At 42.0% G+C, this 24,104-nt stretch overlaps 1 protein-coding gene across 1 annotated transcript; it reads left to right on the top strand.

Annotated features, from left to right (window-relative positions):
- The first annotated feature begins 2,923 nt into the window (after window positions 1-2,923).
- On the top strand, window positions 2,924-23,254 carry LOC148017243 (uncharacterized). Its single transcript, XM_087662729.1, has 4 exons — window positions 2,924-2,956; window positions 3,121-3,336; window positions 22,323-22,532; window positions 22,813-23,254. Exons 1-4 carry the CDS (start codon window positions 2,924-2,926, stop codon window positions 22,855-22,857), a joined length of 504 nt encoding a protein of 167 aa, XP_087518855.1. The 3' UTR covers window positions 22,858-23,254.
- Window positions 23,255-24,104: the final 850 nt, after the last annotated feature.

Genomic DNA, 24,104 nt, shown 5'->3' with positions numbered 1-24,104 from the left:
CTTAGATGAATATGCCCTATTTTGCTTAGCTCATTAGCCCATTTCACACACCATGCATACACACACACACACACACACACACGAGAGAGAGAGAGAGAGAGAGAGAGAGAGAGAGAGAGAGAGAGAGAGAGAGAGAGAGAGAGAGAGAGAGAGAGAGAGAGAGAGAGAGAGAGAGAGAGAGAGAGCATATGCTTCATCACACGAGGATGGTCATGCTTGCCACTTACGATGGAAAGATCACTTAATGGAACCCAAGCTTAACAACCTCGTTCAATATGATGCACCTATTCAATGCCATATATATTAAACACAACCCATATGAAGAGAAAGAGTAGAGAGCACATCTAGACTATTACACTTTATTGACCAAGTATAGGGTGGGATAATTTGACAAGCTTAAAATATGACTTTTTTTTTGTCACATGTGCAACAAATTTGAGAAATTGTGCTCACTAGTGAGCTTGTTAAATTACAAGAAATCACATGTTTAATGAGCCATGTACAAATGACATGGTTTCTTTGAAATATTGATTTAATGTTTGACCGCAATATTTATATAAGTGTACCGAATGACTCAAACTTGTATGAGTTTTAAGATTATTTATGCATATAACATGTCACATCAATTGATTGAAATGATTGATCTATTTCTTCTGCTATCATTGTTTGTATTGCACATTGATTGTCCTACTACATTGCCCAACTTGAATTAAACCTACCTAAAGACAAGGAGAAGGTGAATGGGTAGAATGTTGATAAAACAGAGTTACAAAACTATCTAAAGAAAATGGCAAAGATAAACTCGTAGAGAGTCAATAAAAAGAATTACAGAGTAAACAAATGATAGAAATTAAAAATTAGAAGGAAACACGTGATGGACTCTCAAGGTCCTACTTTCTTCTATTTTGTTCCATGATGCAAATTTCACATGAACAAACAAAGAATCGTCTTTGACAAGTCGAACTTTCAACATCAAAGTAATGAATACATATCCTAATTCATAGTCTCACTTTATGCTTGACTCATAGAAATAAGAAATAGACACATATTACAACCTATTCTACCACAAGGTAAGCCCATTAAGGTTGATCACTCCTCAAGTTTTAGGCTTACAATTCAACCTTCGAACCAATGAAACATGGAGGTAGCCTCCATGAAGGACCAATCTTATGGTCATTGATAAGTCACAAAGTTATAGCAATACATTTTGGTTTCTATTTGGTGATATATGAGGACAATCCTAAGTAATGCCCATATTCCTGGTAAAAAATGAACTTTCTCTTCAAAGCTAAAAAACAATGCCATGTGCCCCAGAGCGGTCTTGGATTTTTGCTAAAATATGTGAAAATCAACTCCTAAAACAACCCTACAGAGAGAAACTTTTCTTATACAAAACCTTATCGAAGGCTTCAATTTCAAGGTTGTACTGGGGTACTAGAAAACTAGGGCTTGGACTTGTTTGATAAATTTGGTACTTGTCTTCTTCCCACTACCGTATTCTGCAAGTGTTCTTCACTAGATTGAAAAGAAGTAAAATGCTATGGTAATGGTCACAAAAAATAGTGGTTTAATGTGATGAGAATAATCAAGTTTTTCAGAGCCTTAGATGTAATGTACCCCAATTTATTTGGGAGGCCAGGTTGAAATTAATCTTTGAGGGATAAGAGTTGAGTTCACATGGGAGGACGTAGTCCATAAGCTTGTTGAGCACTTGAAGGTCAAACACGGAATGAATAGCAATATGAGGAATTAATCTACCCTCTATGACACAACTGGCTTTGATGTAAATTTTGACATTCTTTTATACATATTACAAGATCTTTTTGTGTCAAAATCATTAGATTTAGAAGAAAACTTCAAAGATGTTTAACAAAGCATGCTTTGGTTTCAAAATTTTGATGCAACTTAGTAATAAATAAACAAATAAAACACCTTCAACAAATGGTAGATATTTATATTAGCTCCTCAAACATATTTTTATGTACAATATAGTCTACCTTAAGGCCCAATTTTTGATAGGCCTCATGCATGGTTTCTTTAAAAATGAATGAGTGAATACTTGCAAAAATGTTTGTGCTATAGATTTGATAAGATTATGTTGATCTTTAGGATTTGTGTGCAAATTTGAAGGGTAAGCAAGCATGCCAAAAAATCAATCCTCTCCCAATAAGTGACAAGTGAATCACTAGGATGATTGCATGGTTAAGGGTCCAAGTCTTGGATTGAGCAACTTAGAGGTTGGAAATTAAAAACATAATCGATATAGGAAGTAAGCCTTAGAGTTGGGCTTGCCAAGTTGTTGAGGAGGAGCAGGGACTCCTTAACCTTGTGTTGCCCCACAAACACTCACGAAAGTGCAAGTTTTATAGCGGTGCTAGTGGCTACACATATCTAAAACATTGCAACAACCATGGGTGTTCGGATTGGCTCCTTACTTTATCAACTTTTTTCTAGCTAGAAAACTCGTAATTTTTTACCACACTATTAGCTCATGTGGCTAAACGTTCATGATAGAAGGAATCCTATTGGCTGTTGTTAATGCAGTCGAAGGATTGAACCAATGAGTGCTTGGTAGTTTTGTTGAAAGCTAACACCCACACCACGACTGAAGCAATTATAATGTTGATGAACCATTCAGTGAGACCAGTTTGCTAATGGGTTTTGCAGCGACACTCTTCACCTTGGTAGCCCCGATGCGACAGAGCTTTTAGGGGTGCACAATGCAAATATTTGGATGAGGCCTAATCATTAAAAAAAAATTGATGCATTAGGAAAAAAAATCTCTACCATTGTTAGGCTAGACTTAAGGCCTTCACGAGACACATTTGGAGTGCTGCCACACATCTAGTTTGTACTTGCGTTCAAAAGTAAAGGTAATTATGATTATAAATATAATAAGTTAGAGAGAAAAAAGACATGCCACATGTCTACTCTCTACTTGCATTCAAAAGTAAAGGTAACATTAAATTTAGTAAGTAAGAGAGAAAAAAAACATTTCACACCTAGCGAACTTGACTTATGTGATGTAAAAGGTCTGGCACGTCTGCGTGTGACCCCACTCATGTTCGAGTTGGTCAAAATGTGAGCGACTCGCACGTGGCCTGAAAGCTGACCGGCTAGCGCCGGTCGCCAAATCTTAATCTCAAATTAGTAAAAGGCGCCACAAAATCAGGGAACGTGATAAAAGCTGTCTATAGACCTTTTTCGCGCTTCCGCACCGAAGACGAAGAAGAGGGAGGAGCAGCAGCAGCAGCAGAAGAAGAAGAAGAAGAAGAAGGAGGAGGAGGAGGAGGAGGGAAGGAAGGAAGGAAGGAAGGAAGGGAAGAACAGGAGAAGGTAAGACAAGGCTTTCCCCGTGTGGTCTCTTGCCTTGCCCCCTCTTGCTCCTTCAATGGCGGTAAGTCCTCAGTCTTTCTTATTTTCTGATGTGCATTTCTCATTGTCCCGTGCACGTTTCACTGTTTTGTACACATTTCTGTTCATTCATTCATCTGTCTAAACTTTTGAATTCTGAAAGTTTGACTGTCTTGCCTGCATTTCTGCCAGTCCATTCCTCTCTGTTGAAACTTCTTGATTCTGAAAGTTTCGATTGCTTTGTACACGTTCCATTACTCCATTTTTCAAAACTTTGAAATCGTTGAAGTTTGATTGTTTTCATCAGTTTGTTGCACTGTTTGTAGCACTACGTGTTTAGAAGCTGGCCACCGGGATTTGTTTCTGTCGCGTTTGACATTTGTCTGTGTACTAATGCCAGTTGTCAGAGCTGGGGAAACTTGCATGCCTTTTACTTCAAAAATAGTCATAGTTGCATTCGTACTACTTCTGGACTGGTTCGTTCCATATGGTTCATACCGTATGGTAAATATCCGTACCAATAAATAGACTACTTTTTACCCATAAAGACTGGACCATACAATATCTTCCAACTTCCAAGCCTTATGTTTATTATCATAATTTAGTTGCATTCGTACTACTTCTGTATTGGTTCGTTCCATATGGTTCGTGTTATACTGGACAGTATATAGCCGTACCAATTCATACCAAAAAATAGACTACTTTTTGCCCATGAAGATTGGACTGTACAATATCTTCCAGCTTCCAAGCCTTATGTTTATTACTATAATTTAGTTGCATTCGTACTACTCATGGACTGATTTGTTCCATACAGTTTATACTGTACCAATTTTTGTACCAAAAAATAGACTTTTTGCCCATGAAGATTGGACCATACTCTATATCTTCCAACTTCCAAGCCTTATGTTTATTATCATAATTTGAAGCCTCTCTTACTCACTCGCTCCAACTTCCAAGATGAATATGCAATTCCAAGCCTCTCTCTCCTCTCTATGTCTCTCTCTCTCCCATCTCCCCCTCTCGCCCTAAACTGCCAAGCCTCTCACACACACACACACACACACACACACACACACACAATGAAGAGCCTCTTTGTCCATCCACCCTACACTTTACTTTTTTGTATGATGTACGATGTACCATGTATACTCTCCCATTTGTATACTTGTAGTGCGTTGTGCATATCATGCATTAGGTTTTGCCTTGCTTAAGTGACATTGCTATTTTAGCTCTAAACATGTGCTCTATCATCTATAGTCCAAAATAACCAAGGCAATTTTTTATTTCGTACTAATAGCTTACCATACCTTATAAGATCTTAAGGTATCAATTAGTATCGTATTTTATCATATTGTACTATATCATATCTTATCGTACATGATGACAACCTTGAAAATAGTACGAATGCTAGCTCCCCTTGTAAAAACTTAGGTATATAGAATGAGAAGGTTCTCTGCTATATTACGATAAGACAGAATGTCTTGCAAAACCAAGATACCAACCCATTCCACACAATATTTGGATTGCATGTCATCCTCATTTTGAATTCTAACGGGTTGAACAAGGTTGTCACACAATATTTTATCCAAGGCATTACTGAGGGCTTGAGGCTTTGGTAAGGAGATCATGTAAGCTATGAAGATGAGGTGCCAAAAGGTAAGTACTGTGATTGAATCATTTCATTTTAGATTAGGAACTCTCCCTTGGTGAGAGAGTCCAATGTTTTGGGTTTGTAGAAAAAACCACCCAATATTTTGTAGCAAGAAAAAATGTGCTTTAGGTCACAATCTAAATCCAAGGAAGAACCAATGAAATATTACTAGTTATTTCACCAACTTGAGTAGCTTCATACTAAGTTGATGCAGCGTTTAAAAGATTGTAGAACTTGGGTAGAGTGTTAAACTATGGTAGCCCAATCATTTAATTTGTATGCTTATGTTAGATATAGTAAGTCTATCTTGAGTAATATACGCGAAGAGTCCTAGCTCTAGACTTGGTGTTGTAGAATATACAAGTGATAAAAAGCTTGAAAGAGACACTTTTTTAAGATGGCACATGTAACCAGCCTTCCTTCCGTGGATGGGTGGTAAATTCGTGATTACAACTTAATTACAGTAGCAAACAATAAATGCAAATCTGAAAATACAAATTCATCTATTGATCTTGGACAATGCACACCTGATTGACTCCAAAGTTGGTGGCCCTTTCAGTATTTCTTTAGCTTTATTGAAGAAGAAGTTGATTCTCCCAATCCCTTTTGGTATTCCAACTTTTCTTACTGTAATGAATCACCAGCAAGTCTTTAATCTGGTTTGCCCTTTGATTCGGGCAATCAATTAGCCTTCACCCACTTTGATGAAGATGGAAAATGCCCTAAATTCAATTATTTGCTGGTCCCTCCACTAGAATAGGCTAAAAACAGCTTTAGCCTTGTTGAATCCAAGTCTTGAAGCTTTCAATTTTTGGCATGCTTCTTGAGGCTGCTGGTGCTAAATCCTAATTTCTACTGCAGATTAGGTTTTACAGTAGATAAATCTAAAATTTCTCAGCCTCCAAGGGTCCAAATGCTGAGATCTTCGGAGCAAAGCTGTGAAATGGTTGGGAGAAGAGAGAGAAAGCTGTAGAAAGAGGAAATTCAGAGTTTTGTCGCGAAGAGTGACTGAAAATCAGTCAAATGCAGTTGTTGCCCTGCCACAACAGCTTTTAGATGCAAAGAACTGAAGAAAATTAATCATTTATTGTTGCTGCCCTGTCTCAACAGCATGTACATGTTGTCTCTTGTTGTTGATTGGTCTTTTTTTGCCCTTGGCAGTCTCAGAAGATCCTCCAATGGGGTCAAATCAGACCAACAGTCTCCTCTCCCTCTCTCTTGCAGGCTGAATTCATAAAAATGCCTCTCTTCAGCCTCTAAAGACGTTTTTCAGTCTTGTATGGGCATTTTTGACAAGTGGTAGCATTCCCAAATGGTTTTTTCAGCAGTTTTTGTAATTGAATATTAATTTTCATACTTTAAATAGTGAAAATTTATCTAATAATTAATTCTGTGCTCTGAAAAATAATCTGGCAGGCCAATAATTAAATTGGTTAGGCAACTTTCACTCTCGAGTGTCTTTGCACCATTTTTGACTATCAGATTAGTGTTAGATACCATTAAATGCCACTTCTCTAGTGTCATCGACGACTGATATTTATGGCCACATGGATGACCTAGGCCAACAACTGACACCAGATACCACCAAGTACTTGTGTGGCATAACTTATAGCAACTTTTGCCTTTGACATCTCGTGATTTCTTTGGGTCCGGGGCTCGTAAATTTACTTCAATCCTAGTTGCACCTCACATGTGCAACATTTACTTAATCATGTGATTAAAAATTATTCTATATGTTAAGTGAGGTTTCAAAAATAGATGCCCTCATGACAGCACAAATCACATTAGTTGCAACTATCAGAAGTGGATGCAATAGTGGAAGCATAAACATATGCTGAAATAAATTGCTGAACACAAGACAAAATAGAAAGGAAAGCAGGAACATTGAAGAAAACGATACAGATGAGAACTTAAATGTATGTTTGGGAAATGGAATCCATATATTCAACATGAGATAGTCGCATACAAAAGTAAGTCACTTGCTGTGTGCATTGGTACTGGTTCCTCTCCCCAATAGAAGATCCACAAGTGTGACGGTGAGTGAGTGACTGATTGAGAAGAAAGAGCTTAAATAAATACGACAAAAATATGTTCTCAATATGATCAGGTTGGTGAGCATTTAATGCTGGTAGGCCAGCAATAAATGTTAAATATGATCAATATGTAGATCATAAAAAATGCCTAAAAGAATCTAATAATGCCCAACCCTAAAGTATACGCAATCTCACACATGAGTTGATATATTTGCTAACATCCTTTCTTAGATCATGGGTGATTGGATACAATACAATGGTACAATGATAATGAAGCATAAACCATACAACATAGAACCACCAAGTAGAACCATGGATACCCAAGCAATGGGTGCATAAGCTACCAGCAAGGTGCCTCAGAGAAAGCCTAATGTCGATGTTAATCATTCTAGCACTTGAAAATAGAGAAGATCAACGCATATCTTTGTGTTTGTCCCAATGTCTCTCAGTAGCATACATGATCAGCTTGTCAAAAATGTCTCTGAAACATATGTGATCATGGATTCCCTGGCTTTGGCCAGACTGCCAAAGTGTCCCCTCATGTGAACTCATGACTAGGAACCAATCAAGTCTTCTGTTAGATAGCCCATTACGAACTTGGATATCAATACCTAGCTCCATGATTTGAATCTGCCAGACTTCAATTGATGCAACAGGGAAGTCCCCCTCTAGATTCTCAGCATTTGTATAGATGTATAGATGAGACGTAGATGCCCCATCCGTCCACTCTCACACTCCCTCTCTGGCATGTCTTGAGGGATGCTGTTATCACCACTACTAGTAAGTAGTAGAGGAAGTGACCCTATTATTTTTTGCATTTACAGGTGAAATAATGCAGTAGAGGAAGGAGAAAATAATGTTGGAAATGTGTAAGTACAAGTGCTAAGGGTGTGTTCACACCCGAGCACATTTAAAGGCATGAGGGCCTTTATTCCCAACAACCTCCCACCTAAAGGCAATGTGCTTTAAGAGGAGAAAAGAATCAGCTAGTCTAGGTATGTACGAAGCTGAAATACATATATATGTACAACTCCTATCATCTGTCGGCAATGAGCAAACCGCTCTGTTGGAAGACCCTTCGTGAGAAGGTTTGTAGGATTATCATATGTATGCACTTTGACAAGCTCAATGCTCTTGCTGTCAAGTACATCTCTAATGAAGTGATATTTCACTTGTATGTGCTTTGTCTTTGCATGAAAGACAGGATTCCATGCTAGCATGATAGCACTTTGACTATCACAATGGAGAACAGGTAACTTTGTGATGCCAAGCCCTCCCACCAGACGTGGAAGCCATAAAGCCTCCTTGCATGCCTCAGTGGCAGCCATTTACTTTGCCTAGACAATGCAATACACTTTTGTAGCCTGGAGATCCAGGAGATTGCTCCTCCTGTGAAAGTAAACACATATCCAGAAGTGGATTTTCTGCAATCCGGATGACTAGCATAGTCTGCATCCGTAAAGCCAACAACATATGCCTTATGCTTTCCAAAGCAGATGCACAACTCCTTTATGTCTTTGAGGTATCTCATAATACCTTTCAGTGCATCCCAATGTTTCTTGCCAGGGGTTGCCATGTATCTGCTAACCACTCCTACTGCAAAGGCAATGTCAGGACATGTAGCAACCATAGCATACATCAAACTGCCAACAGTTGAAGCATATGGTATTTTGGGCATTTCAGCCTTCTCATCATCAGATGTAGGGCTATCCTCTGCATTGAGTTTCACATATGGAGGCAATGGAACCCCAATTGTTTTCCTTTCTCCATATTGAAACGCTACAAAACCTTGGAGATATACTGTTGAGATAGATAAAGTAAGCCTTTTGATCTATCTCTAAGTATTCGCATGGCAAGAATGTGATTTGCATCACCAAGATCCTTCATGTCAAAGCTGCCATGAAGACTTTGCTTCAGTGAGCCCAAGGCATGAGTATCCCTGCTAGCAATCAGCATGTCATCCACATACAAAACCAAGATTATCAGGCTGCCATTTGCTGCCTTCTTGGTGTACAAGCAGTGATCCACTTGACTTCTATGAAAGCATTGAGACTGCATGAATATATCAAACTTATGATACCATTCTCTTGGTGCTTGTTTCAGCCCATATAAACCCCTTTTGAGTTTATATACCATCTTCTCTTTCTCTTTCCCTTGTTCAACCAACCCTTCAGGTTGGTGCATATATATGTTCTCATGCAGATCACCATGTAAGAATGTAGTCTTTACATCCATCTGTATGAGCTCCATATCTTCAGCTGCAACCAAGCCCAAAATGGTTCTCAATGTAGTCACTGACTATAGGAGAGAAAATCTCATCAAAGTCAATTTCATGCTTCTGCTTGTATCCCTTACCAATCTTGCTTTGTACTTTGGTGAGGAACCAGAAGTGACCTTCATCTTGTAAACCCATTTGCATGGAAGTGTTTTCTGCTCTTTAGACAACTGCACCAAGTCTCAAGTGCCATTTTTCTCAAGAGATTCCATTTCTAACAACATGGCTTTATACCATTTCTTACTGTCCTGTTTGTCCATTGCTTCCTTGAAGCAAGACGGTTCACCATAGTCTGTCAACATGACATAATCAGCCACATTGTTTGTACCAGGAACAAATGTGTCAAGTTGTCTAGTAGCCCTAGATGATCTCTTAACCCAATGATCATTGTTTGTTGGTGGTTGAGCATTTTCAGCTTGCTGTCCTGGCATTTCAGCCTGCAAATCAGCATTAATAGCTTGTTGTTCTGGTTGTTCCTGCACATGTAGTGGCTCATTATCATGGGCAATAGCTGGCTGATCATTTCCAGCATTATTTTCTGCATTTACAGGTTTATTTACAGCAGGTATTTGCTGTTGTACAGTGGGCACATTTTACTGTTCAAAGGGTATTTCTTTCCAAAATACAATCCTACGGATCTTCTCAGTCTTTTCGGGCTGTTTATGCATACGATCTTCCCGGAAGATAACATCATTGCTACGTACTACTTTCCTTTTCTTGAGATCCCACAATCTATACCCCATTTCACCCTCATCACCATATCCTAGGAAAATACATTTACAGGACTTTGGCTCAAGTTTGCTGCGTTTTTTTTTATGAATGTGTACAAAAGCCTCGCAGCCAAATACTTTCAGGTGAGCATATGAAGGTGGCTTGCCTGACCACGCTTCTTGGGGAACTCCCCCCCCTCCCAAAGACCTGTTTGGTGACCGATTAATTAAGTGAACGGCTGTCATAACAGGCTCTGTCCAAAAACCACGGGGTAATGGAGCATGAGACATCATCGTACGGACCTTATCTTGTACGGTTCGATTCATATGCTCTGCAACTCCATTTTGGGGTGGATTATGAGGGGCAGTGAGCTCCCTCTTTATCCCTTTGCTGTCACAAAATGCATGAAGGGCCTCGACACATATTTCTCACCATTGTCAGAGCAAAGACACTTAATTGTCTTATTAGTCTGATTTTCAACCAATGCCAAGAAGTTTTTAAATATGTCTAGCACTTCATCCTTGCTACGAATAGGATAAACCCATACCTTCCGTGTAGCATCATCGACAAAGGTGACAAAATATTTCTTTCCTCCTAAAGATAATCCTGGCATCTGACATACATCTGAATGTACTAACTCTAGAGGAGAAGATTTTAGCGAAAGAAACTTTTTATGAGACGTTTGTGCATGTTTGCCATAAATACAATGATCATAATGCTCAAAATTAGCATAACGAAGACAAGGCAAGTAACCCAAACGCGAAAGTACTTTTATTCCAGTTTGACTCGTGTGTCCCAACCGGCCATGCCACAAAGAAACACTTGGCTGCTCGGTCATGGCAACAACATGGTCACGCACACTAGATACATGAAGTTGATACAAAGTATCACTCTTGTAAACCTCTGGCAATCACTCTAGATCCCTTACAGATCTTCCATTTTCCATCACCAAAGGTGGAATGAAAACCATCATTATCTAGTTGCCCTGTGCTAATCAAGCTCTTCTTGAGTTGAGGTACATGCCGTATATGTTGAAGTGTAAAGACAGAGCCATGCTGAAACTGCAACTGCACATTGCCAATACCTACAATGTCACATGCATAATCGTCCTCAAGATGGACAACATGTTGACCCCCTGTATAGTTAGAGAACCACTCATGATGAGGGGCGACATGAAAGGAAGCACCTGAATCAAGAATCCAGGCATGCAATGGCCAAAGTGTGAAGAGACAAAGAGTACGTCACTCCCAATATCACTGTCATGAGTGACTACATTCATCTCTTCAATTTTGACATTGCTATTCTTAGGCTGATTGTCTTTCTTCTCTTCCTTGCTATCATCTGTCTTCTTGCCTTTTCCTTTCTCTTTTTTCTATTTGTAGTAGTCATTTTTAAAGTGACCCTTCTTGCCACAATGATGGTATTCAACATCTTTGCCATGTGATTTATTGCGTCCCTTGCCATTATATTTGCCTTTTTGCTGTGATCTGCCCCTAGTATGCAAAGCACTGGAAGACTTATTGGATGCATCGTTCTGCCGATTCATTTCTTCCACGAGTAGAGCACTCTCTACATCAGCATACAAAAGGATCACATTAGAATTGCTCATAGCAAACCTGAATGTATCCCAACTCTCTGGTAGTGTGCAAAGCAAGAAAGTAGCCTTAAATTCCTCATCAATCATGAACTTCATGGCAACCAGCTGGCTGAAAATGGAGTTAAACTCACTCAAGTGAGTAGACATTGCTATACCCTCTTTCATACGCAAATCCATAAGCTTTTTTAGCCAATACACTTTGCTTGCAGCACTCTTCTGTGCATACAGTTCTTCCAGTCGAGTCCATATAGCATATGCAGAATCCAAACCTTCAATATTAAATAACAAGGCATCAGAAATCGATAGCTCAATGGTTGAGCATGCAAGCTCATTTAACTCATCTCAATCTTATTGTTCCATGTCCACGGGCTTTGCCCCTTTGGTTTTAATCGGCTTTGCTTGCTTCTTTTGCAACAGGATATTGTAGCTTTGCTTTTGCCAAATTGCAAAGTTATGTGCTCCTTCAAGCTTCTTTATGTGCATGAGATTACTGCTGTCATTGTTGTCAGCCATGATTTTCAGCCCAAATGTGACAAAAAAAAAACGGTAAATGCAGGCCAAACTGTCACCCAAGTGACCAAGGTACAAACAAGTACCAACCAACAATAAATGACCACGTAGAAGCACAGATTTCAGATCTGTAATTAAATTTTCAGAAGCACCAAACCATGTGCTACAGCATTCCACAACTGATTACAGCTGTTCCAAGGGCATATACATCACATTACATGAGAAATCCCAAAATTTTAGCTGCAATTTTTGTTGTACATGTACCCACGGGCACAAAGTTTGACACGAACAGTCAAAAGCCCCAAAATTTTTGTGCTCAAAGCATCAACCACACATCTGCATTTTCTTTGTCATGCATAGAACATGCCAATTTTGCCAAAATAGAACAATTTCAGCAAAGCCCCCAAATTTTACCAAGTGTTGATGTCCAAATTGCGTGGAATTCAACCTGCATGTACATAAAGTGACCAAATGTTGCACAGATTTTGTCCAAACTGCAAAAGCCCCAAATTGCACGCGGTCCAATGTGCATCAATGTCGAGAAATTGGGTAAATTTCAGCCCAATTTGTGCATGTACATTAAAAGGCCTACATGTCAGGGACAAAATGTCAGAAATTCGTGCAATTTTTGAGACAGATATCATTGTTGCATCTTGCTCACACCAAATCTGGACAAATTTCCAAATTTTCTAAGTCCTGTGTGCACTAATTTCAGTGAAATTAAAAGAATTTCACTAAAATGTGAAAAATCCCCAAAATTCCCTGGCAAATGTGAACCGACTTTGCAATTTCTCAGTCAAATTATCCAGTTCTGCATTGAGATCCCCAAATTCGAGAAAAGCCCGAAATTATTGGCTTAATTTTGCACAGATCTGAGATCTGTGCCTCCAGTGCATGAACTATGGACAAAAGAAAGGAATTAAAAGAGATTTGGTAGAAAATAGGATTTCTGATTTGGAAAAAAAATGACGGGGGGTCCGGTTGACCTTTGAGTCGGGTCGCATGACCTGTCAGCCGTTGTCGTGATGTTATGAGGACATAGTGTAAAAATGTATGGAATGCATCATTATCCGACTTCTCTATTGATCTAGAGAGTCAATGTGATCTGAGCCATTAGTACTAGTGCGAGTTGCATGAATTATCCGAAAATACTAGATTTTTGGATAATTTTAGTCTATTTTTGATATTATTTATTGTAAAAATCTGAAAAAGTTAGAAAAAGCTTCTAGATTAGGATGGTATGCAAAAAGCTAGTTGCTTTTTCAGCCAATTAGGGATTTTTCACAAGGACAGATTGACAAAATCGCGCGCGTCGCGATCGCTGTAAACAGGCTGAAAACTGCAGATTGAACTGAGAGAAGGAGTGATCTGGGAGATCCGTGAGCAGGTGTCCTGCGGTTTTACCCCCCTTTCAGAGCCAACGGAGCCATCAGATTTGGATTCCGGGCAACAGAGAAAGAGCTGATTTTTCTGATCCACTTTTTTGGTCTACGAAGGAGCTCCAGGAGAACTAATGCCTGGAGATTGCTTCTGAGTAGAGCAAAGATTCTAGGTTCTTTCAATACATATTGTTTTAATTCATTGTGATTTGTTTTTGTCGTGTTTACCACTTGGGTATTCTCTATCGTCTCTTTCATCTCCTATCTCTACTTCCTTCTACTTCTGATCCCCGGTGGATTCGACCTTTTGACAAAAACCCCTCCGACACCGTGATCCATTTGTTGCCTGTTACACGCCGTTGCCCGACCGTCACGTATGGTGGTTGCGTTGGCCTGGTCGCGACTGCTGGTCGTCGCCAGTCCAGTAGTCGTCGCTCCACTTGCTAGTCGTTTGCTGGTCACCTGACCGCTGTCTACTGACGTGTCCAATCTACTCCTAGTCGTCTGCAGCGTGTCGTCTGGGGTTGCCTGCAGCGTGTCTTTAGGCGTGGTCACCTGTCGTTCGTTAGTTGCTGCAACCGACTGTCAAAACTGCTGCAACTGAATGCCTTCCGCTTGCTTGCCAAGTCAGAAAACGACCTCACGACCTGCTTGCTTGTTGACTGTTGACTGCTGCTCATTGAGTCCACTTGGGACTCCTGCAACACCAGAGCTCTCTTGTCCACTTTGATACCAGCTTGTAGTGACGGGTTAGGCACGAGGATCGAGATAGTAGGTGTTCCTTAGTCGCGGAGAGATAGAGAGAGTGAGAGCGAGCAGATCAGAGTGTGCACGTTTTTAGGTACAATGACAAGTGTGTACTTTTAGGTTTTTAGATAGATATATATGTGTAAGTACAAGTGCTAAGGGTGTGTTCATACTCGAGCACATTTAAAGGTACAAGGGCCTTTATTCCCAACACCTGCGAGCCGAAGAAGTTGATCCTGTCTACGCCTAGGCCTTCGCTGGGGCTGGAGGATCAAAGTCTAAGTCTAAGGCAGATGATGACTTGTTGGAGGAGTCTGCATCCCGCTTCGTCTTCTGCTCTTGCTTCCTGGGAGCCGCTAACTCTTTGGAGTTCTTCTGTAAATGACCTTTCTCCCCACAGTGGTAACACTGGGTCTTCTTCTTCGAACCCCTCTCTGAAATTGCAAAAGCCTCATTGGAACCTTCATAAGATGACGAAAGCCACCCTTGTAACCACAAAGGCGCCTCATGCTCAAGTAGCATCGAGGTCATATGTGCAAAATGGACAGGAGTGGATTGTTAGAGCTTGACATTCCTTGGATAGGTAGGTGCAATAGGTAGTCCACGTGGCAACTGGCGTCAAGAGGCGACAGGCTGGAGACATGTATCAGGTTGGGCAGTGGGGCTACAATTGGACAATTTTTTGTCCAAATGCAGTTGACGTGCATTATTTGCAGTATTATTTGTGACCTGTTTATTGGCCCCAGTCTCCACACTCTTTTATAGTTGTGCTCTCAGGTTTTAGGTTGTAGACCATAGAGTCTATCCTCGAGGTTCACGGAGAGTGAGATCTTCGAGGTGGAGACATATGTAGACATTCTCTATGCACCCATGTATATATTTGTATCCTTATACAATATTCCTCATTGTAGATGTTTTGCGTTTTACTATCTCTTTCTCTCTCTCCTCTCTCTGTTCACTCTTTCTTGGTCATATGTAGACATTCTCTCTGCACCCGTGTATATATCTGCATCCTCATACAACATTCCTCATTGTAGATTTTTTGTGTTTTACTCTCTTTTTTTCTCCTCTCTTTGTTCACTCTGTCTTGGTCATATGCTTCCACATTACTTCACTTCGGCATGGTATCAGAGTATCGAAGGATTGACCAAGAGTGGATCCACCTGAAGAGGAGTTTTCAGTGCGACACAAGGCTGCGTTTTCAGTGTTTAAGAGCGAGTAGGAGGGTTGTGCATCAGAACAAGGTTGAGGCGAGCTTGGGTATGTGAGAAAGGAGAAGATTTGTTGAAGATATTGTTGATTTTTGCTGTTAGAGAAGGAATAAGGCTGCGTTTTGGGCCTTCAAGTGCAGATTTTACATTTTCATTGCCTCCGGCTTGTAAAGGAGCGAGATGAGCGGCGAAGAGCCCTAGCAGGTTGCATTCACATAGTTAGAGGGGGCTGTTTTTTGTGTTTTGTATAGACATTGTAGGTGAAGATGTCTTCTGAGGCCGAGACAGAGTTTCAAGCGATCATGGACCGGAAGGTGCTCGTGTTACCGGCTCTTCCATCAGATTAAAAGCTTGATGGCAAGAACTACCGCATCTGGCGGGTGATGATGCTTGCCATTTTGGAGTCCTATGATTTAGCGGAGCTTATTATGGAGGCTATTCATCGTCCTTCTTTGCGAAACAAGTCTAGACTCTCTTTTAGAGATCAGATGGAGCTGGCTAAGGCTTAGGCACATTGGAACAAACTCAATGCTCGCATTCGCTCGTTTTTATTTCTCTCATGCACTAAAGTTATTATCTCTTATATTAAGCATTTGATGGTGGCCCGAGAGATGTGGCTTGAGCTTGATCAAATGTACAATCGAATGACTGTCATGAAACGAGTCTCTTTGGAAGTATATTGTGGACCATGAGTGTCAACAAGTCATCTTCTATGCGGGAGCATATTAACAAGCTGACGCAGCTTGAGATGCAAGTGCAAAACGCAGGGAAGGTGATCACTTTTGAAGACATGGCGATAACTCTTCTTTCACAGTTACCATCTTGTTCACTGGTTTTTATTCTGTCTTGATTGCCATAGGGCGGTCTGAGACTCTTTGGTGGGAGGAGTTGGTTCCTATGGTCTTGGACCAAGAGCAGTTGAAAGGGACAAATGCTTGTCTGAGACTCTTTGGTGGGAGGAGTTGGTTCCTATGGTCTTGGACCAAGAGCAGTTGAAAGGGACAAATGCTTCTAAATCTGAGGCCTTGGTTGGTTAGTCCTCTTAGAAGAAGGGAAAGGACCAAAAGAAAAAGGAGGCCAAATTTGAGGAGGACAAGGAAAAGGAGTTTACTTATAACATGTGTGGCAAGACATGGTATTGGAACAAGGATTGCCCTGACAAGGAGAAGAAGGAGAAATCTTCAAAGGATTTCGGAGCTGAGGTTGCTTTCTATCAGTTGCTTTCCTCCACTTGGAAGTGGTTGAGGAATCGACCCTGACGGCTTCTGATGCTGCGTTGACGGACCCATATACTTGAGAGTGGATTATTGACAGTGGTGCTTCATGGCACATGACTCCTTCAGCAGCAGAGGTGTTACTCATTCGGGCCTTCGCATGGCTGGATTCTCATTGGTGATAGTTCATCTATTCCTATTTAGGGATGGGGTGATATGCATGTTATTCTAGACGGGCGAGGTGGTGCCTATACATCTGAGATGCTTTATGTGCTGGTCTTGGGATACCATCTACTTTTGGTGCACAAGATTTGTGCCCTGGGTCTTTTGGTCGAATTTGATGTGGATTCTTTTCAGATTCTTGATCGTGGATTGAGACAGGTGCTTTCTTCAGGATATGAAGAGAATGGAGTCTATAAGTTGCAGTCTTCTTCTATCTTGACTGCTCTTCTTCTTACCTCTCAAACTTAGTTCGAGCTTTGGTATGCTCCGTTTGGCCACCTCAACTATGATTACCTTCGGAAGGCATCTAAGGGATAGCTTGTTCAGGTTTGCCGGATATTGTGGTGAGCTAGCAACCTTGTGTATCTTGCATCCGTGGGAAGCAAACTTGTGATGCTATTTCCAACAAGGCTTCGAGGCAGTCTTTAGCACCCTTCGAGCTTGTTTCTACCGATCTTTGTGGACCGATGAAGATGGAGTCCCTTAGAGGGAGCTTGTATTTTATGCTAATTGTGGATGATTACAGCAGGAGGACATTAGCTTATTTCTTGAAGCTGAAGTTGGAGGCTTTCTCCAACTTTACGGATTGGTTGCTCTTTGAGGAGAACTGATTGGGCCAGAAATTGAAGACCTTACAATCGGATAAGGGCAGAGAATTTTTTTCTAATGAGCTTGCTTGTTTTTGTGTAGATTGTGGTATTCACCAAGAGTTTGCCAATACAAACATCCCTCAGGAGAATGGCATATTGGAGTGGAAGAATCGCAATATGATCGAGATGGCCCGTACCACGATCGAGCATTATCAGACGCCTCGGTGTCTATGGGTTGAGGCTGTGGCTATTGCAGTTCACATTCTTAATCTATCCCCTACTGCCGTTGTTGTTGGTATGATCCCTTATGAGGTGTACTTTGGGTCTAAGCCAGATGTTTCTTATTTCAGGGTCTTTGGATGTGATGCCTATGTTCACATCTTGAAAACACAGTGTGATAAATTTGAAGTGGCTTCCAAAAGACTGGTGTTTATGGGCTATAGCTCGTAGTCTCAAGGCTATTGGTTGTATGATTCCGTTAAGCGAGATGTCTACATGAGCCGCAATGTTCGGTTTGTGGAAGTTCTAGTCTCAGAGGGGGGTGAGGAACACCCCATTCTTGGAGATCTCGGTGATAACTGGGCGCCCGCGACTGTTCCTTTGGAGCCTGTGCCTCTTGAGGACTCTTCTTCGGATGAGGAGCTTAGTCCTTAGCTATCGGACTCCCCGCTTGCGCCTCAGCAGTCAGTGGACCTTCCACAAACTTTAGCAGATGGAGAATGATGAGGTGAGATTCGGCCTTCTCTTCGTTGGGCTTGTGACACTCTTCGTGGTGCAGGGATTGAGGGGGTCCTTGAGGAGTGGCAGCCGCAAGATGGCCCACGGTGTTCTTGGAGGAACTAGGCACACCACACCGAGCTTGTTTATACTAATTATTGTTTGATGACTCGTGTCATGCGGGATTGTGAGCCCACCTCCGTGAAGGAGGCTTCACAGCATGATCATTGGCGGAGAGTGATGGAGGAGGAGTTGGAGTCGATTGAGAGGAATGACACTTGGTATCTTGTGCCGAAGCCTCCTCATAAGAAGATCATTGAAGTCAAATGGGTCTTCAAGATCAAGCACTGCAGTGATGTCACATTGGACAAGCACAAGGCCAGCCTTGTTACTAAAGGTTTTGCATAGAACCCATGCATTGATTTCCATGATACTTTTGCCCCTACAGCTCGGATGGCTACTATTTGCACAATTCTTGCCTTGTCTAGCCATAGGAGATGGCCGTTCTATGAGCTGGATGTGAAGTCTACCTTCTTAAATAGGGAGTTGAAAGAGGAGATCTATGTTGAGCAGCCTCCAGGCTTCGGTTCTTCTGATGGTAAGGTGTACTGAAGACGGTGCCTGGAGTAGGGAGACAGTCGAAGAAGCCTCCAAATCAGCAAACACGGGCCTGATGAGCTGACGCCAATAGCACGATGTGACGCAAGGTAGAGGAGAAGGGTCCAAGCTGCAAAACGTAGATGGCTGAAGGGTGTGAGCTGCCAAACGCAGGAGAGAATAGCCCAAATGCTGATGCTTGGTGGAGATGAAGGTCGCTTGTTGTGGTAGAGATCCTAGATGCAGCAAACGCAAATGGTAGAGCCTCATGATTGGCAAATGCAGAGTACAGGGGCTGCAAATCTGACACTAGGATGATGGTGGTAGATGCTAGCTGAAGGAGGGTAGAAGATGTCAAATGTAAGAAGTCCACCCTCAAGATGCTGTTGCCATGATGAAGAGATGGTCGCCAGCTAGAGAGAAGCCATTGCCGCCATAAACGCAAGGAAGCTGGAGATTGGTGCATGGCAATAGGGATGGAGACGGTGGAAGGAGAGGAGAGAGATGATGGTCCCATGAAGTGAGTGAAAGAAGTGGGTGAAGAATGAATGGAAGGTGCTGTATATATAGGCACGAATAGTCTCGAGTCTTGCCCATTGAAGTCTCTCGTACGATGCTTTGACACTCTCGGAAGACCCTAGAAAGCCTTTTGGCCCTTGGGGCTGGAAACTGAAACCGAAAGTGGGAATGAAGAAGGGAAACTGTATGGAATGATGTGGTTTCTCAACACCCCCTCTAGGCCCAACAAGGAGCACAAAAGAGGATGGAGGTGAAGAGAAGAAGATCCACCGTGTAATCTGAGAAAGCTAGCTGAAAGGAGACCTATGAAGATAGTTAGGAGACTAGAAGAGCAGTAGAACCTGAAACATAACCTTGGGTGAGAAGCCACTAGCACTGTTATACCATGCCATAAGAAATATGAAGGCCTAGTCACAAAGTCGTGGCTGAAAATCCGAGGACCCTGATCAAAGATAGATCCTCTAGATGTAGGGTTTCAGTGGAGCTAAATCTGCTTGAAAGAGAGCCAAACCTCGGAAGTAAAAGATGGTGGGTGAAGAACTTCGAGAGTGGTAGGGTCCCCCTCTGAAATTGGAGGAGTAGGAGCCCCCTTTGAAGCCGAAGAAAATGGAGATGCCCCCTGTGAGGGCAAAGGAAAAAGATCCCCCTCTGGATCCCCCTCTGAGACAGATAGGGACTCCAACTCATGGATCATGAACTTGGAGGTGTTTGAGGATGAAGGAAGGACTGCCAATCGTGTCGAAGAAGGTATTGGGGGCTTGGAAGGAGCAAAAGTCAGAGAGTGCCCAAAGGTGGCTTTTGGAACTTGAGGAGAAGAGGGTGGGGAAGGAGGCTTAGGGTGAGCCAAGGGTGGGGAATAGTTGCGGGCTCGCAATGGAGTAGATTGTGGAGGAGATGTGGGCTTGGGAGCTATTGGACCCGAAAATGGGTGGGGGAAACTACCACTTAGTGTAGTGGTCTCTAGGAGGGCTTATCGCCTTGTGAGGTCTTATAGCCTTTGGCTGCTCATGAGGACTTTGTGCATGTTGGATGCGTCATATTGCCTTGAGCATAGTAAGCTGAGAGCCGATGCAGAAAAATCTTTGTGGCTCAGAAAGGAGAGGTAGCACAAGGAGTGCCTGGTGGAAGACACATATACTCTGGTGGGGTACATAGCATAGGTTGATGTTGACAATCTTTGGGGGTGTGACCGTTCTTGTTGCAAGAGGAGCACCTAGTAGACGGGCAATGTGTCGGTGGAGATGCCATAGTATCGGTGTGCCAACTTGTAAAAGGGAGGGTGGGAGGGAGAAGAAGGATATCTCCTAGTGACATAGCGGAAGAAGTAAGGAAATCAGATGTGGATGTCGAGAACCTGCAACGTGTCTTTGCCTTCATTGATGTAGAGGATCTTCATGGCTCATTGAGCGCCTTTGGCTTTGATACCATATCAAGAAATGACTAAGCAACTAGAGAGATAGTAGGTTTTGCAGGGAGGAACACAAAGTGTGTATGACAAACATTGAGAAGAGAAGAGAAGAGAAGAGAAACTTAGATGAATGAAATGTAATAATGAAGTGAATCTGATACAAGGGTGCGGTGGCACAAAAGATGCCCTGGAGCAAGGAGATTTCTGAAGAAGCCTCTGAATCTGCAAAGTAGGGAGGGATGAAGAGGTGTCGCCCGAAGTAGGGAGGCTGTCATCAAAGAGGAGCCTCTAAATCTGCAATGCAGGGTGAAGACCGGTGTGTGGAGCAGGGAGACAGCTGAAGAAGCCTCCAAATTAGCAAACACATGCTTGATGAGACAATGCTAGCCGCATGATGTGACGCCAGGTAGAGGAGAAGGGTCCAAGTAGCAAAACACAGATGGCTGAAGGATGAGCTGCCAAACGTAGGGGAGAACAACCCAAATGATGACACTTGGTAGAGGTGAAGGTCGCTAGTCATGGTAGAGATCCCAGATACAACAAACGCAAATGGGTAGAGCCTCCTGACTGGCGAATGCAGAGTACAGGTGCTGCAAATTTGATGCCTGGATGATGGTGGTAGATGCTAGCTGAAGGAGGAGGGAAGAAGATGTCAAACACAAGAAGTCCGCCCTTGTGATGTTGTCGCCATGATGAAGGGATGGTCACTAGCTAGAGAGGAGAAGCCACTACCACCATAAATGCAGATCAAGGAAGCTGGAGATTGGCGCCTGGCAATAGGGATGGAGACGGTGGAAGGAGAGGAGAGAGAGATGACGGTCTCACGAAGTGGGTGAAGAATGAATGGGAGCTGCTGTATATATAGGCACGAACAGTCCCAAGTCTCGCCCATTGAAGTCTCCCATATGACGCATTGACACTCTCGGAAGACCCCGGAAAGCCTTTTTGGGGCTGGAAACCGAAACCGAAAGTGGGAATGAAGAATGGAAACTGTACGGAATGATGTGGTTTCTCAACACTTGTATGCTCAAAGAGGTTGCTTTAACATTAGTTTTTAATAAGAAGTAAGCTTTGTGCCTTATAAGCATGAATCAAATCAATTATTAATTTATGTTCCTGGTGAGTCTTTTTCCCCCTAATGCCAAGTGAGGCTATGCAAGCAACAGATACTTGGTTGGCTCATGAGGTTCTTTGCAATCCCATATTTACAAAGGTCTATTGCTTGATCAACCACCACCACTTTTGCATCGCACAAGAGCAGTCTACATTTCAAAGCTGGAGCTTTTACGACTTCCCTTTTTTTTGTTCGCATCAGTTTTCAAATACATGTTTTGAAGCGGTAAATGAGAAACGGACACTCTTGGCATTAGATAGGTTTCTCCTAGTGGGATGGCAAGATAAGTGGCTGAATCTGTAATAGTTTTAATGGCTGCACCTTCATGAAGTAGATACAGGAGGAATGCAGCTTTAGGATGAAGCATTATGTGCCATTATCATTCAGCCTTGTGGATGATGTAAGAAGCTCATATACAATAGATCTATTGCAAAGTCTGTTTCTTATACAAATTTAGCATCGTGGTCTTGCAGTTGGATAATAGTGGAAGTGTACCAAAGTTTGGAGACTGGGATGTGAATGATCCAGCATCGGGACGAGGGTTTACTGTCATTTTTGATAAAGCAAGGGATGAGAAAAAAACAGGTGGAGCTGCTCGTGTGCCTGCAAGGCCAGGAGATTCACTACTTCAGACAAACTCTGGAGGGGCCTTACAAAACACGGAAGGTTCCTCTTCAATCTGGGTACAAGTTCAGACTCTGAACTAATTTGAGCTGTCAAATTCTGAATCATTGTTCACACAAACCTGTCCTAGAAGTTGTTGGAGAACTGTTGCTTTGTAACTTTTGCATCTAAAATGTGCATTGATGTTCAGAAAAAAGAACAGAGTTGATGTTTCTTAGTGAAAGAGCACAGTGGGGATATCAGGATCCTTATAAATTTCTAAGCCAATTGTATGTGGCTGGTGATGCACACCTTTCTACAGTGCCTTGGTTTTTATTTGGTAATGTTGTCCATGTCCAGAGACGGTGTTGCTGCTGTTTCGATCCTAGCAGGACTCGTGATTGACACACATTGTGGTATTAAAAGCACATATGCCATGGGCTGCCAGTCTGCTTAGAAGGGTATTTTTTGGGTGTTTCTCTTAACTCATTGGAGGTGGCCTTCACAAGGATGCTGCTGTGTATCGTGCCATAGTGCAGAACAATGCTGGGCAAGTCTCCTGTGGAGCAGAAGGGGCCGCACCGTCTTGTCAGTGCCTGTGTGAAAACTTTGCATCGATGCTTTTCTTCTCCTCCCATAATTGTAATATTTGTTGTATGTATGTGTCTTATATGTGCTTGTTGTAAACTCTTGAACCACCCACTAGGAGTGTTTTTTGGACAATCCAAATCATTGTTTATCAATGTGACTCTCTGTATTTGAAAATTGGACAGTTTGTGCATATATCTAGAACTTCCCAGAAGTATTTGTGGTTCCATAGTGTACGAGCTTCAGCTATAGATGGGTCTTCGTAAGGAGCATGTTAAATGAATGGAAGGAAAATTGAAAAAGATGCGGACTTCAAGAGTCGTGTCTAGTAAAGTTGAAATAATGAGTGGGGTTTTTGTGTATTTCAAAGTGGAAGATGGCACTTGGCATGCCCCTTTTAATGCTTGGATGCTTTTTGGTAATGTAACTGAGCTGCGAGCAACATTGGATTGATTACCCTTATTAAGGGCTTTGGTTCTACTTGGTTATGTTGCCTTGGGGGCATCATTACCTCGTAATTCTCAAATCTCTACACACACAATGTGTTTTGTTTTCACCTATGCAAGGCATATTGTGGACTTGGTCAAAAGAAGGTTGAGTATGATGTGGTACAGAGTCAGAGATCTAATTGTGTCCATGGATGTTAGAGATGGTAGATGTCTACAGTTAATCTGATCTCCAACGCCCCAAGTTATCACATCATATGCAAGATGTAGGTTTAACAGATGATACAGCACTGTTCTTCGCCAGTATCAAAGGCATGGTGGACCGGTTTCAAAGGCATGGCGATCCTTGAGTGACAAAAGCATAATATGCTTCAGGAGGTTGATGTTGTTACTTTGAACCTCATCAAGCTGATGCCTTCCCTTCCAACAAGATCTGGCATCTAATCTCATCACGAGTTTCCGATGACTAGTTGCATGTCTCATGACTCCCCCCGAGTCCCAATGTCCAGCTCAGATCAAGATTGGTCATATGAGAAAGCCATGCATATGGTTATATTTTTATGAATGTGCCCTTATCCTTGGTTAAATCACTTGTGCCAGTCAAATCTTGTGAATTAT

The sequence above is a fragment of the Lygodium microphyllum genome, chromosome 22, assembly GCF_053477565.2.
Source record: "Lygodium microphyllum isolate KBCC chromosome 22, Lygodium_microphyllum_v1.1.10, whole genome shotgun sequence".
In the NCBI taxonomy this organism is placed as follows: domain Eukaryota; kingdom Viridiplantae; phylum Streptophyta; class Polypodiopsida; order Schizaeales; family Lygodiaceae; genus Lygodium; species Lygodium microphyllum.
The sequence above is the reverse complement of the archived record's forward strand: the minus strand, read 5'-3'. Positions and strand labels throughout refer to the sequence as shown.